The 12864-nt window shown below is 42.3% G+C and overlaps 1 protein-coding gene across 1 annotated transcript in view; it reads left to right on the top strand.

Moving 5' to 3' along the window:
* The first annotated feature begins 9991 nt into the window (after positions 1–9991).
* Positions 9992–12864, top strand: part of si:dkey-219c10.4 (high affinity cGMP-specific 3',5'-cyclic phosphodiesterase 9A) — a 109906-nt gene continuing 107033 nt past the window's right edge. Inside the window, exon 1 of the mRNA XM_043694198.1 lies at positions 9992–10519. Coding sequence (XP_043550133.1) covers positions 10429–10519 — 91 coding nt within the window. The 5' untranslated portion in view covers positions 9992–10428. The remainder of the gene's footprint in view (positions 10520–12864) is intronic.

Raw genomic sequence — 12864 nt, 5'->3', positions numbered from 1 at the left:
TACTAGATGATTAGCTATATGCTGAATCCTGAATACTCGTTGATGTTGGGCATTGGTGATACAACTGTAAGTTGTGGTGAGAAACCTTCTTGAATTACTTCATCTGTGTTCTATAGATTGAACCACACAGCTGTTATGGGCGAAGTTCTTGGATTTTGAACCAACACTGAAGGAACGGTGATATATTTCAAATCTGCATGGTGAATGATTTGGAGGGGAACTTGCATGTAGTGGTATTCCTATGTATCTGCTGCCTTTGTCTTTCTGGATGGAAGTGGTTGTGAGTTTGGAAGATGTTGTCTCTGGAACCTTACTGAACTTCTGTACTGCTGTTACTTAGCGTTTGTGGTGGAAGGAATGAGTGGGTTTGGATTTAGTGCTAATTGAGTGGATTGCTTTGTCCTGAATGATGTCAAGGCTTTTTAGTGTTGTTGGAGCCACCATTATCCAGACAAAAGGGGAATATTCCATCCTGATTTGTACTTGAGAAAGTGGTGGTGAGCCATCTTTTAACATACTGCAATCCATGGGGGTGGGGGGTAAATCTACAGTGCTTTAAGAAATGGACTGCCAGGAATCCAGGTAGCTGCAGAAGTGTTGTATTGAATGATGTCTCATGACTGGAGGGTAAGGTTTTGCTGCTGGTGAAACAGGGTAGGCTAGCAATTATTTCCCAATCCTAGTTGTCCTTGAGAAGTTCATGGTGAGGAGCCTTGTAAAAAAAAAACACATCCACAGTGCTGTTTTGACAGGATTCCAGATCAAAGGACCACACAATATAGCAGCAGGATCAGGCCATTTGGCCCATCAAGTCTGTTCTGCCATTCAATCATAGCCAATATGTTTCTCAACCCCATTCTCTTGCCTTCTCCCCATAACCCTTGATACCATTACTAATCAAGAACCTAATTATCTCTGTCTCAAAAACAATCAATGACTTGGCCTCCACAGCCTTCTGCGATAATGGGTTCTACAGAGTCACTGCCCTCTGGCTGAAGAAGTTGCTCCTCATCTCAGATCTAAAGAGTTGACCCTTCACTCTGAGGTTGTTTCCATGTGTTCTAGTCTCTCATATGGCTGGAAATATCCCCACTATCCAAGCTTCTCAATTTTCTAAAAAAAAGAAAGAACTGCAGATGCTGGAAATCAGAAGCAAAAACAGAAATTGCTGGAAAAGCTCAACAGGTCTGGCAGCATAGAGCATAGAACAGTACAACACAGAACAGGCCCTTCAGCCCACGATATTGTGCCGATCACTGATCCTCATGTATGCACCCTCAAATTTCTGTGGCCATATGTATGTCGAGGAGTCTCTTAAATGTCCTCAATGACCCTGCCTCCACAGCTGCTGCTGGCAATGCATTCCATGCTCTCACAACTCTCTGTGTAAAGAACCTGCCTCTGACATCCCCTCTATACTTTCCTCCAACCAGCTTAAAACTATGACCCCTCGTGTTAGTCATTTCTGCCCTGGGAAATAGTCTCTGACTATCGACTCTATCTATGCCTCTCATTACCTTGTATACCTCAATTAGGTCTCCTCTTCCCCTCCTTTTCTCCAATGAAAAAAGTCCGAGCTCAGTCAACCTTTCCTTATAAGATAAGCCCTCCAGTCCAGGCAGCATCCTGGTAAACCTCCTCTGAACCCGCTCCAAAGCATCCACATCTTTCTTATAATAGGGCGACCAGAACTGGACGCAGTATTCCAAGTGCATCTGTGGGGAAAAATCAGGGTTAATGTTTGGGTTCAGTGACCCTTCTCAGAACTGGATCACTGGACCTGAAAAGGTTAACTCTGATTTCTCTCCAGAAATGTTGCCAGGCCTGCTAAGCTTTTCCAGCGATTTCTGTTTTTGCCTCTCAGTTTTCTGTAAGTTTCAATGAGATCTCCCGCATCTTTCTAAATTTCATCGAGTACACTCCCAGAGTCCTCAAGTACTTCTCATATAACAAGCCCTTCATCCCTGGGATCATTCTTGTAAAGCTCCCTTGGACCCCATCCAAAGACATGTAAGAAAGGCACTATTACAATAGACTTTAATATGCAGATCGATTGGAAAAATTAGGTTCATAGCAGATCTCTAGAAAAGGAATTCATAGAATAACTACAAGATGATTGATTTGGATCCAATGGCAATGAAAGAACAGGGATATAGTTTCAAGTTAGGATGGCATGTGACTTAGAGGGAAACTTGAAGGTAGTGGTATTCCCATGTGTCTGCTGCTTTAATTCTTCTTAGTGGTAGAGCTCACAGGTTTTGAACATGCTGTGTGTCAAAGAAGGCTTGGGGAGTTGCTGGAGTGCATATTGTCGATGGCATATACTGCTGCTACTGTGCATCAGTGAAGGGAATGAAAGTTGCAAATGGTGGATATGGTGGTAATCAAGCAGGTTGCTTTGTCCTAGATGATAGCAAGCCTCTTGAGTGTTGTTGGAATGCTTCACATCCAGACAAGTGGTATTCCATCACACTTCTGACTTATGCCTTGTAATTGGTGGACAGGAATTGGGGACACAGGAGGTGAATTACTCACAATAGCCTCTGATCCATTCTTACTTTCATGCAGCCACATAATTTAGATGACTGGTCTAGATTAATTTATGAACAATAGTTATCACCCAGATGTTGATAATTAGGGACTCAGTGATGTTGGCTCCATTGACCATAAGGGGAAATAATTATGTTCTCTATCGTTGGAGATGGCCATTTATATTGTGTTACAAAGTCGAAAGAATGTATATTCACTTTAAAATAGAAAGTGCTTTCTGAATTTTGATGTAAATTTAAAGTACAGCCACAGCTGCCAGAATACAGAACAGCTAAGAGACGGGCTGTTCCAAAGTAGATAAGTGTAGCAAATGGCTATTAAATGGATACCCGAGTTTTGGTTGCTGTTTTGACAACAATGCAATATTTTTAAAAACATATATTTTTATTGAAAAATAGATTTTTAAAATATTACAACAAATGCAAAACAATACAATTCAAAACAATACAAAGAAAGAACACAACAAAAGAGTAAAAAAAAACCAACCCCCCCATGTATAAATGTATAGAGATAGAAAAATATGTATTAAAAATCTCAACTAATTATTTAACTAAATAAATAATAACCAACAACAAACTAATATATAGTAACAACTCAGCCAAACAATACACTCATACATTTGCAGTTCCTCCTCTCTGGATATTGGACTCAAAAAGCACAATCATTATGGTTATATAAAAGCCCTTATTCGAGTAGCAGATAAATCTGTATCCAGGTATTCCAAAAAGGTCCGCCATGTCTTATAAAAATTCTCAGTTTTGTGGTGTACCATACTTGTGAGAAAATCCAAGGGGATATGCTCCATAACAAACTTCCGCAAACCCGACAGGCCTGGGGGGTTATCGGATACTCAACCTAGCAAGATATTCTTTCTTGCGCAGAAAATGAGGATGTTGAAAAGTTTTTTCTTATGCGCATTTGCAGTGAACACACTGGACAGGCCCAGAAGAAGAGCAATCGAGTCCTTCCCCACCCTTACACCCCAAATACCCTCCATTGCACCTGCCATAGCGCTCCAGTATATTTGAAGCCTACCACAGGACCAGAGACAATGGTTAAGAGTGCCCATACCAACCTTGCACTTGGGACATATTGAAGATACCCCTGGTTTAAATTTTGACAAACAGTCCAAAACCAAGTAGACCCTGTGGAGAATCTTGTGTTTATCCAAATATCTTCCCATGCCTCTGAAGAGACCTCAATGCCTAGCTCTCTCTCCCACACCCTGCAGAGTCAATCAGACTCATATGAGGGGGCATCCCCCAATTGATGATATAAAGTGCTAACAGAACGTGTACTCTTAGCACTGACCACCCTCCTCTCTATGTCATATTTGTAGGGCTCAGTCAAACGTATAGTCATTTTTTGAATAAAATCCCTAACTTAAAAAATACGTAAGAGGTCCCTGTTAGATAGCTTGTATTTCCGTGCTAACTGATTGAAGGACATCATTATGTCTCCCTCAAACAAATCGCCCATGCAAGACACACCCCTAGCTGCCCAATATTTGAATCCTGAATCTATCATCCCCGGTTGAAAACCCGGCATACCCACTATAGGTGTAAGAGAAGATATTTTGCCAATATTGCCTTCCCTCTGCTGAATTGCTCTCCATGCTTTAACGGTATTGGTAACTATTGGGTTATGGCAATATTCTCTAACTGTCCTCATTTTGTCTAAAAACAGCAAACTAATAAGGGGGCACCTTGCCTGGGACGTTTCTCTATCTAACCATATTGAAAGACGATCCCCAGAAGCGCAATCACTGACCGAGGATAAAAGCGAGCTTAGCTGGTAGCTTTTAATGTCTGGGAGATTCACTCCCCTAATGTGTGAGGCATTTGCAGTTTAGCTAATTTAACGAGGGGCCGCTTACGATGCCAAACAGAAGAGCGGAACCAGCCGTTCAATCTCATGAGTGTTTGCTTATTGAAAATCAGGGGGAGCATCCGTATAGGGTATAGCAAACGGGGGAGAAGATTCATCTTAATAAGCGCTATCCAACCCAACCACGAGACCGGAAGCGCCTCCTATCTTTGAAGGTCTTTTTTGATTTTGTCAAATAATTGAACAAAATTAACCTTGAACAGCTGATCCAGAAATGGAGTAATGAATATGCCCAAAAACACAAAACCCCCATGTGACCACCTAAATGGGAATTGATATTCGCCCTCAAGACCTAGCATCTTCGTAAGACAACCCATAGGCATAGCCTCTGGTTTTACAAGATTAAGCTTGTACCCCGAAAAGGCATCAAACGTACTGGTGCATTGTATCAGGCGAGGCACTGAAACTGCTGGATTTGACAAAAAAATTAGGACATTATCCACATACAACGGAATCTTACATAATTTTTACCCCACTTCTGGAGCTGATATTATTAGTATCCCTACAAATGGTTCAATCACCAATGTGAAAAGCAGTAGTGAAAGGGGACAGCCTTGCCGGCTGCTCCTAAAAATGTTAAAATTGCTGGATCACACCCCAATGGTGATGACTGCAGCAAGAGACTCACTGTAGATAACCTTTACCCATCTTACAAAGACTTTGCCCAATCCAAACCACTCCAGAGTATAGAGAAGGTACGGCCACTCAACTCCATCGAATGCCTTCTCTGCATCCAGAGAAATCACCAAACCCAGTACTGAGTGTTGTTGACATGCTTGAATTACATTAAGCAGCCTTCTAACATTATTGGAGGATCTGCAGCCCTTCATGAAGCCCATCTGCTCCTCTTTAACACAAGAAGGTAACACCGTCTCCAGCCTTAACGCAAAAGTCTTAGAGATGATTTCAAAGTCCACATTTAAGAGTGAAATGGGCCTGTAAGAAGCACAGCTCTCCAGGATCTTACCTTTTTAAAGAATAAGTGAAATATTGGCCTCTATCAGAGATGGCAGGAGACAATCATGGCTGTATGAGTCATTAAACATATTGAGCGTCGGGCCTGACAATATGTTAATAAATTCCTTATAGAATTCACTGGGAAGCCCATCAGGACTGGGCACCTTTCCATTCTGAAGCTGCTTCACAGACTCCTGCACCTCTTGCTCTGATAAGGGGGCATTGAGAAAAAAACTCTTGTTTGGGGGTCACGCCCGGGAGCTCCAGATCCTTGAAAAAAGACTCCATTTTGGCCTGCCCCTCCTCACATCCCTCAGATTGCTATAATTTAGAGTAAAATCGCTGGTATGCCACATTAATCTTTTTGGAGTCAAATGTTAGGTTCCCAGACCCTCCTCTAATCGCCGTAATTGCTTGAGGGGTGCTCCTTTTCCTGACAAGACATGCTAAGTATTTGCCTGGCTTGTCACCATGCTCATATAACCTTTGCTTTGCAAAAGTAAGCTCTTTCTTTGCTGTCTGCGTGAGCATGGAATTTAATGCCAACCAGAGCTCTGCTTTCAACTGGCAGAATAGGAAATAACTAACCCCCTGGCATAGGCTTTGGCAGTTTCCTAGAGGATGGATGAACTACCAACCGAGCCTAAGTTGATGTCTAGAAACGCCCGAAATTCCCTAGAGAAATACTCCACAAACTTATTATCCTTGAGGATGAAGGGTTCCATCTGCCAATGTCTCGGACCCACTGTAACATCCTTAATCTTAACCAACAGATACACTGGAGTGTGATTGGAGGTGGTAATATTACCAATTGCAGAATATGCAACCAAGTCCAGGGTTGCCATGGGGGTCAGAAAAAAATCAATCCTGGAGAAAAGTGATTGGAGAAAAACGTAAAATCCCTGTCTGTAGGGTGGAGACGCCTCCAGGCGTCCACCAACCCTAACTCCCCACACGGATCCACTAACTGTTTAGTTTGTACAGAGGGTATCGAGGGGCCTTTGAGCAACCTGTCTACTGTGGGATCCATGAGACAGTTAAAATCTCCCTCTATAATGATGTGCCAGGACTTGAGACTGATCAGTTTAGAGAACACAACTACCAGAAATTTGAGGGGATGGGCTGGAGGGCAATAAACATTTAAAACACCATATTTTTCCCCGTTTATTAGGGCTTTGAGAATTACAAACCTCCAGTGTGTGACTTTAACACATTCTAGTAACTTAAATAGGAGATTCCTCCTAACCAATATAGCCACTCCCTTACTTCTGGTATTAAAAGATGAAAAGTAACCCCAATCAAAGCCATTCTGCCGTAGTTTCAAATGCTCCCTGTCATCCAAGTATGCCTCCTGTAACAAACCAATATCCGCCTTCTCCTTTCTAAGATTCAAAAGTATCTTCTTCCTCTTAATTGGTGAGCGACTCCCCTTGAAGTTCCAGGTACACCATTTGATCAAGTCAGTTGCCATAACCTTCTGCAGTAACATTTAACTTCCAGAGAAGAGTAACATACCAAAAATCACCGAGCTTAGTGTCACAGGATCCATTGAACATAAAAACTACAAAGTTATCAAAGATTATATACAACAAAAACCAAAAAGCAAAACAATATATAAAGCGCCAACAGTGCTGAATAGGGGAACTCACCCCCTTACCAAAGGGGCAACTACCCATTCCAAAACCCAATTTCCCACCCCGTTGCCAAGATTGCAGCCCAGGCATTTAAATACCTGTAACTGCATACCTGTAAGTAGGCATCTAGCCATCCCAACCATTTTCCCTCCTCCTAGCTAGAGCTGCACCACAAAGACAAGCAGAAAAGAAAGAAAATACACCATGGAATAGCAATGCAAATAAAGAGTATTTTTTTAAAAAGGGGTAAATACCCCATCCATCCTTTGGTATAACAACTTAGAAATTGAAAGTACACATCTCAACTGCTGCCAAACATAGTTTGAACCAGATTATTACCAATAAAAAAAAGGAAAAGAAAGCCTCAACTGGACTTCTTTGTGTTTTTAAAGAACAAAGACAAACCTGAACAACACTACTATTTGTACAGACTAAATTGTTCAGTGAAATTAATTTGTCCACAAAGTCTCGTGCCTTCTCTGACATGTCCATTTAAGGTGATCTGAAGCACCGCTGAATACCACAGAGAGTACTGAATCCCAAGCTCCCTCAGTCTTCTCTTGACACCGTCATCAGATTTTCTTTTCTGGATCACCGCTGTTGAGAAGTCCTGGAAGAATATGATCTTAGAGCCCTCATAAATTACGGCCTTCGGACCCTTCTCCTGGATTCTGGAAGCTTTCACGATTCTCTCCTTATCTCTATGATGATGAAACAGCACCAAGAGAAGGCGAGGGCATTGACCCTGACCTGACCTCCACGCCATGACCCTGTGAGCCCTCTCAATCTTCAAGCCTCTCATGCCAGCCTCCAAGTTCAGGAATTTCGACAACCAGTCCTCAAAACATTCCGCCGGCTGCTCACCTTCTTTACCCTCTGGCAGACTGACGATCCAAATATTTTTTCTCCTGCCCCTGTTCTCAAGATCGTCCATTTGGTCATGCAAATTACGAACCTGTGTCTCCAAGGTTTGGATCCTATCCTTGGAGGAACTGGTATCAGCTTCCACCACTGTGACCCTGTGTTCAACCTCATCCGTCCTTTTTTCTAAGTCCTCCAGCTGCTGTTCATGCTTCTGCAGCAATATGGCGATTAGAGCCAGCTTCTCCTCTATCTGCTTACCCAACATCTCGTGAGTTTTCGCGAGCTCCTTCACCAGGGCCTGGTAGGTAATCGAGTCTGAGGATCGCGCAGGCTGGGCTGCGGGCCTGGCCTCGGATGCTCCTCTCCCCTTCTTTGGCATCCCCGGATGGCGAAAACGGGGGTACATTGATTTTTCACAATTTCCTGGGACTCCACGACCTTTTCAGAGTCCCAGGATATTGCAATGGTCCGGACTGGGTGGGTAAGAAATTTGTTCTGCTTGTGCTGCGGTGCGGAGCTCTGCAACACAATCCTCCTTGATCGCCGCCATCTTGGATCTCCCAACAATTTAAATTCAACCAACTAATTTAAGTTATGCCCAGGATACTAAAACCTAATTGAGTTTGAATTTATTGTATTAACAACATCGGACCAATGAGTGGGAACAATTTTCGGGGTATTAAACACGTGGGCGTTTTAAAAACTGGTCAGAGCAATTGCCAGGGAGCTGGAGAGCAAATGCTATCTGAAGAAATAAGCATCTTGCTCTCAAAGAAATTTCAGAAGGCACTATCTATCAAAAGGTACCTTTACCCATAAAAGCAGTAAAAAGTAAGAAGACGGAGAAGACAGCAGAATTGGGAGACCGGAAGGAAGACTGGAAGATAACATAAGAGACTGTGTGGACTTGAGATTAAGTTAAGTTAATGTCATGTTTAATAACTGTGTCATTGGAGCAGCATTTTTATAGAGTTGGGTCAGACAGTAATTAGTTATTTGTTCATAGTTTTTGTTTATTGTTCACTATTAGGTTTAGAAAAATAAATTGTTATTTTCTTTAAATAGTGGGAATTAGGAGTTCTCTTTCACTTACTCACACTTTTAATCGATTATGAAGTGAGGTGAGCTTTTCTGAATGTATGGTTCACAGAGGAGTTTGACCTCTGTGTCATAACAGTTGTGTGGTACAAATGTTACTTGCTGCTTATCAATGCAAGCCAAATGTTGTCCAGGTCTTGCAGTATGTGAACAGCTTCAGTATCTGCAGATGTTGCCAATAATGGAGAATTTTAGCAATGGTGAAAGTCTGGATTGGTTAGAAATAGTTTCTTTAGAATTGAGGAGATTTAATTGAGATGTATAAAATTATGATGGGTTTTGGTGGATACCAAGGACAGATTTTATTAGTAGAAGAATAGCTGGTGTACAGATTTAAACAAATTTATACACATATTTGAGGGAACTTGAATAATTAACTCAGAGATTATTGGGAATCTGTAAATCACTACCTGAGAGTGTCGTTGAGATAAAAAAAAACCCTTACTTTGACAAACCAATGAAATATGCACTTGAGGTGTTATAGCCAACATGCTGTGGAACAGGTATTTAAAACGAAATCAGTGAAATCTTTTTAGCCAGGACAGAGCCAATAGACCAAATGGTGTCCCTTTGTGTTACAGGTCTGTCTACGTTTCTAAAGATGGCTGGGATTTTGTGCATTAGATGTCCAGTGTGACTGGCTGGATATATATGCGTGTGCGTTTCGTATGCTGTATGTGACTGTGTGTTAGTTACACTGTGTGTGACTGTGTATCAGTCACATTGTATGAGCTAGAAGGTGTGTGTTCGTTACACTGTGTGTGTTATACTGTGTTAGAAGTGTGTATTAGTTACATTGTGTTTCTGTGTGTTAGTTACACGGTATGTGTTCGAGGCGTGTGTGCTAGTTACACGCGAAGAGTGACACTGTGTTCCTTGCACTGTGAGTAACGCTGTGTGTATTACGCGGTGTGAATCGTTGTGCATATCTTCAGGATTTGGAAGTGCCGGTGTTGGACTGGGGTCTACAAAGTTAAAAATCACACAACACCAGGTTATAGTCCAACAGGTTTAACTGGAAGCACTCGCTTTCGGAGCGCCGTTCCTTCATCAGATGGTTGTAGAGTGTAAGACCGCAGGATGTGTTAGTGCAGAGTGTGTGAATTACAGTGTGTGAATGACTGTGTTGCTGCTAGATGCACTGTCAAGGTGCTTGGATGTGCGTGCGTTCGGTTGTGTCGGTAGTTGGGTGATCCCTGCGATGGATTTAGATTAGATTAGATTACTTACGGTGTGGAATTTGTTTTCCGCGCTCTCCTTGTATGATATGTTTCACAATGACTGACTGTTTAAACTCCAGTTTCTGTGGGTGTTGCTTTTATTGGTGACACTGGTCCCCAGCCCAGCGCTCCTCATTGCCCGCATTTGCTAGACATTCCCAGGCGGCATTCTGCTGCTTCTCATCATCACACCATCTGACTGGAAGCTCAGACGGGCGATGACAACAACAAAGATCATTTACTTCTCGGTGGACGGCAGACCTGAACAAGCGGAGTTCCCTAGCGACTGCCCAGCCCAAGATGTGAAAGGTAAGAAAAGTTTTACTTGGGCGAAAAGCCGATAAATTTCGCTCCTTGTGTGGTGAAGGGAAGTAGATGTTAACAAAGATTGAATTCCGTATGGTCGGTTTTTGATACGGAAGCAGAGGATTCAGCTAATGTAGTAAATGGTCACTGGGTTGTGGCTAATCCGACTCCTAATTGATCCTGCCTGATGGATGCAGCAGTCTGCTGGAGGCGCAGATGGTGATTTCAAAAGCAGGTCCCTTTATGATTCCTCATCACAGATTGCTGAGGGGTTTTTTGTGTAATTTTGAATCGTTTTAATAAGTACAGCCAGCAATTCGGAACTGTCAACAATTTGGAAAAACGCCGTGCACAATATGACTGATTTAAAGGAGGAAGAGCCATCTGATAAAAGTATTTGCAAGCACACCATCCATTGACTGAAGTCACGTTGAGGAACCTGGGTTCGATTCCCTCTTCAGGCGACTGCCTGTGTGGAGTTTGCACATTCTCCCTGTGTTTGTGTAGGTTTCTTCCCACAATCCAAAGATGTGTAGGTCAGGTGAATTGGCCGTGCTAAATTGCCCATTGTGTTAGGTGTATTAGTCAGGAGTAAATATATACGAGAATGGGTCTGGGTGGGTTACTCTTTGGAAGTAGATTAGATTAGATTACATTACAGTGTGGAACAACAAGTCCACACCGACCTGCCGAAGTGCAACCCACCCATACCCCTACATTTACCCCTATACCTAACACTACGGGCAATTTAGCACACACAGTTAGTCGCCTGAGGCGGGAATTGAACCCGGGTCTCTGGCGCTGTGAGGCAACAGTGCTAACTACTGTGCCACCGTGCCGCCCACTAAGGTAGGTGTGGACCTGTGGGACCAAATGGCCTCTTTCCACACTGTAGGGAATCTAATGAGCCAATTGGTTCTTGTATGATGTGTGGACTGAAAGCAGAGCATTTTATCAAGTGCAATTCTTGTTTTGGACAATTTGTTTTTGCATTGTTGAAAATTATCTTTAAAAGATCAGAATTATGAAACTAAAACATAGTGTAGAAGATCTGGGAGGCTGGGACAGCGATTTCCTTTATGTCCCAAGCCAGGCTTTCTTTAGAAAGGCTTTGACAATTCAAACACAATATGCATGGAAGGACTTGTTGCCCACTTGTTTTGTGATTAGAATCTCGTACAATGAGTTGGCCGAGTTATGCATTGCACCTTGCAGGAAATTCCCTATCTAGATGTGCCTATGCCTATGCTTCTTTTCAGTAGCTTGTTTTACCTGAAACAGGTCATCACCCTGAAGCTGTTCCAAGTCTCAACCAAATGTCGCTTGAGGGGCACCACTCTGCATTCATGGGTGATCAGAACTTTCTCCCACTCTCATTAATTACCATAGGCCTATTGGAGGGATTTTGCAGATAACAATTAATCCATCTGGTTGCATTCTGTACACACTTTCAATGGCCACCAAGCCCTTGAATGGGACCTGAACCTACAGCCCCTGGCTCAGAGGTAGAGAAACTACCCTTTGCAACACAAAATGGCAAAGTCTCTGACCCCTTTCTGAAGAAGGGTCACTGGGCCCAAAAAGTTACCTCCACTTTCTTTCCACAGATGCTGCCAGACCTGCTGAGATTTCCCCAGCAATTTCTGTTTTTATTTCTGATTTCTGGCATCTGCAGTTCTTTTTTTGCATTTAATCGTTTATTCTATCCAAGTCTCAACCAAATGTAAGTGCATTAAACAAATAATGCGCATTAACAGGTTCCAAGGGGTTCTTTTTCCTTCATTCTTTCTTAGGATGTGAGCATTAGTGACAAGACCAGTATCTTCGCCCTCCTCTAATGGACTTGTCAGATTCATAGGGTGAACCACATTTCTGTGGGTCTGAAGTCACATGTAGGTCTGACCACGTAAATGTGGTAGATTTCCTTCCAAATGGGTCTTTGCAACAATGAATGATTGTTTTCATGGTCACTATTATTGATACTAGCTTTCAATTTCATGTTTTATTAATTTAATTTAAATCTCACCCAGCTGCTATGATGGGATTTGAACCCAAAGCATCAGTCTAGGCCTCTGGATTACTCATTAACTATGCCTTTAATGCAAAAAAAAATTCAAGTTCAATTCACCTTTTGTTATCCTGTTGGTCATTTGATTCAATGATAATGAAGTCATTTGTTAATCATAGTAATCAATTTCAATCAATAGAGCAGACCAGTTAGAATGGAAGGAATTAACTGGAAATGGGCTGTGTTGCAACAAGGGTCCGACATTTGTGTAACAATCCAGAGCCACTAGATTGAAGTGCCTCTGGATGTTAAAAGCATGGTAAAAACATTAGTTGCTGAA

The sequence above is a fragment of the Chiloscyllium plagiosum genome, chromosome 7 (assembly GCF_004010195.1).
Source record: "Chiloscyllium plagiosum isolate BGI_BamShark_2017 chromosome 7, ASM401019v2, whole genome shotgun sequence".
In the NCBI taxonomy this organism is placed as follows: Eukaryota; Metazoa; Chordata; class Chondrichthyes; order Orectolobiformes; family Hemiscylliidae; genus Chiloscyllium; species Chiloscyllium plagiosum.
The sequence above is the reverse complement of the archived record's forward strand: the minus strand, read 5'-3'. Positions and strand labels throughout refer to the sequence as shown.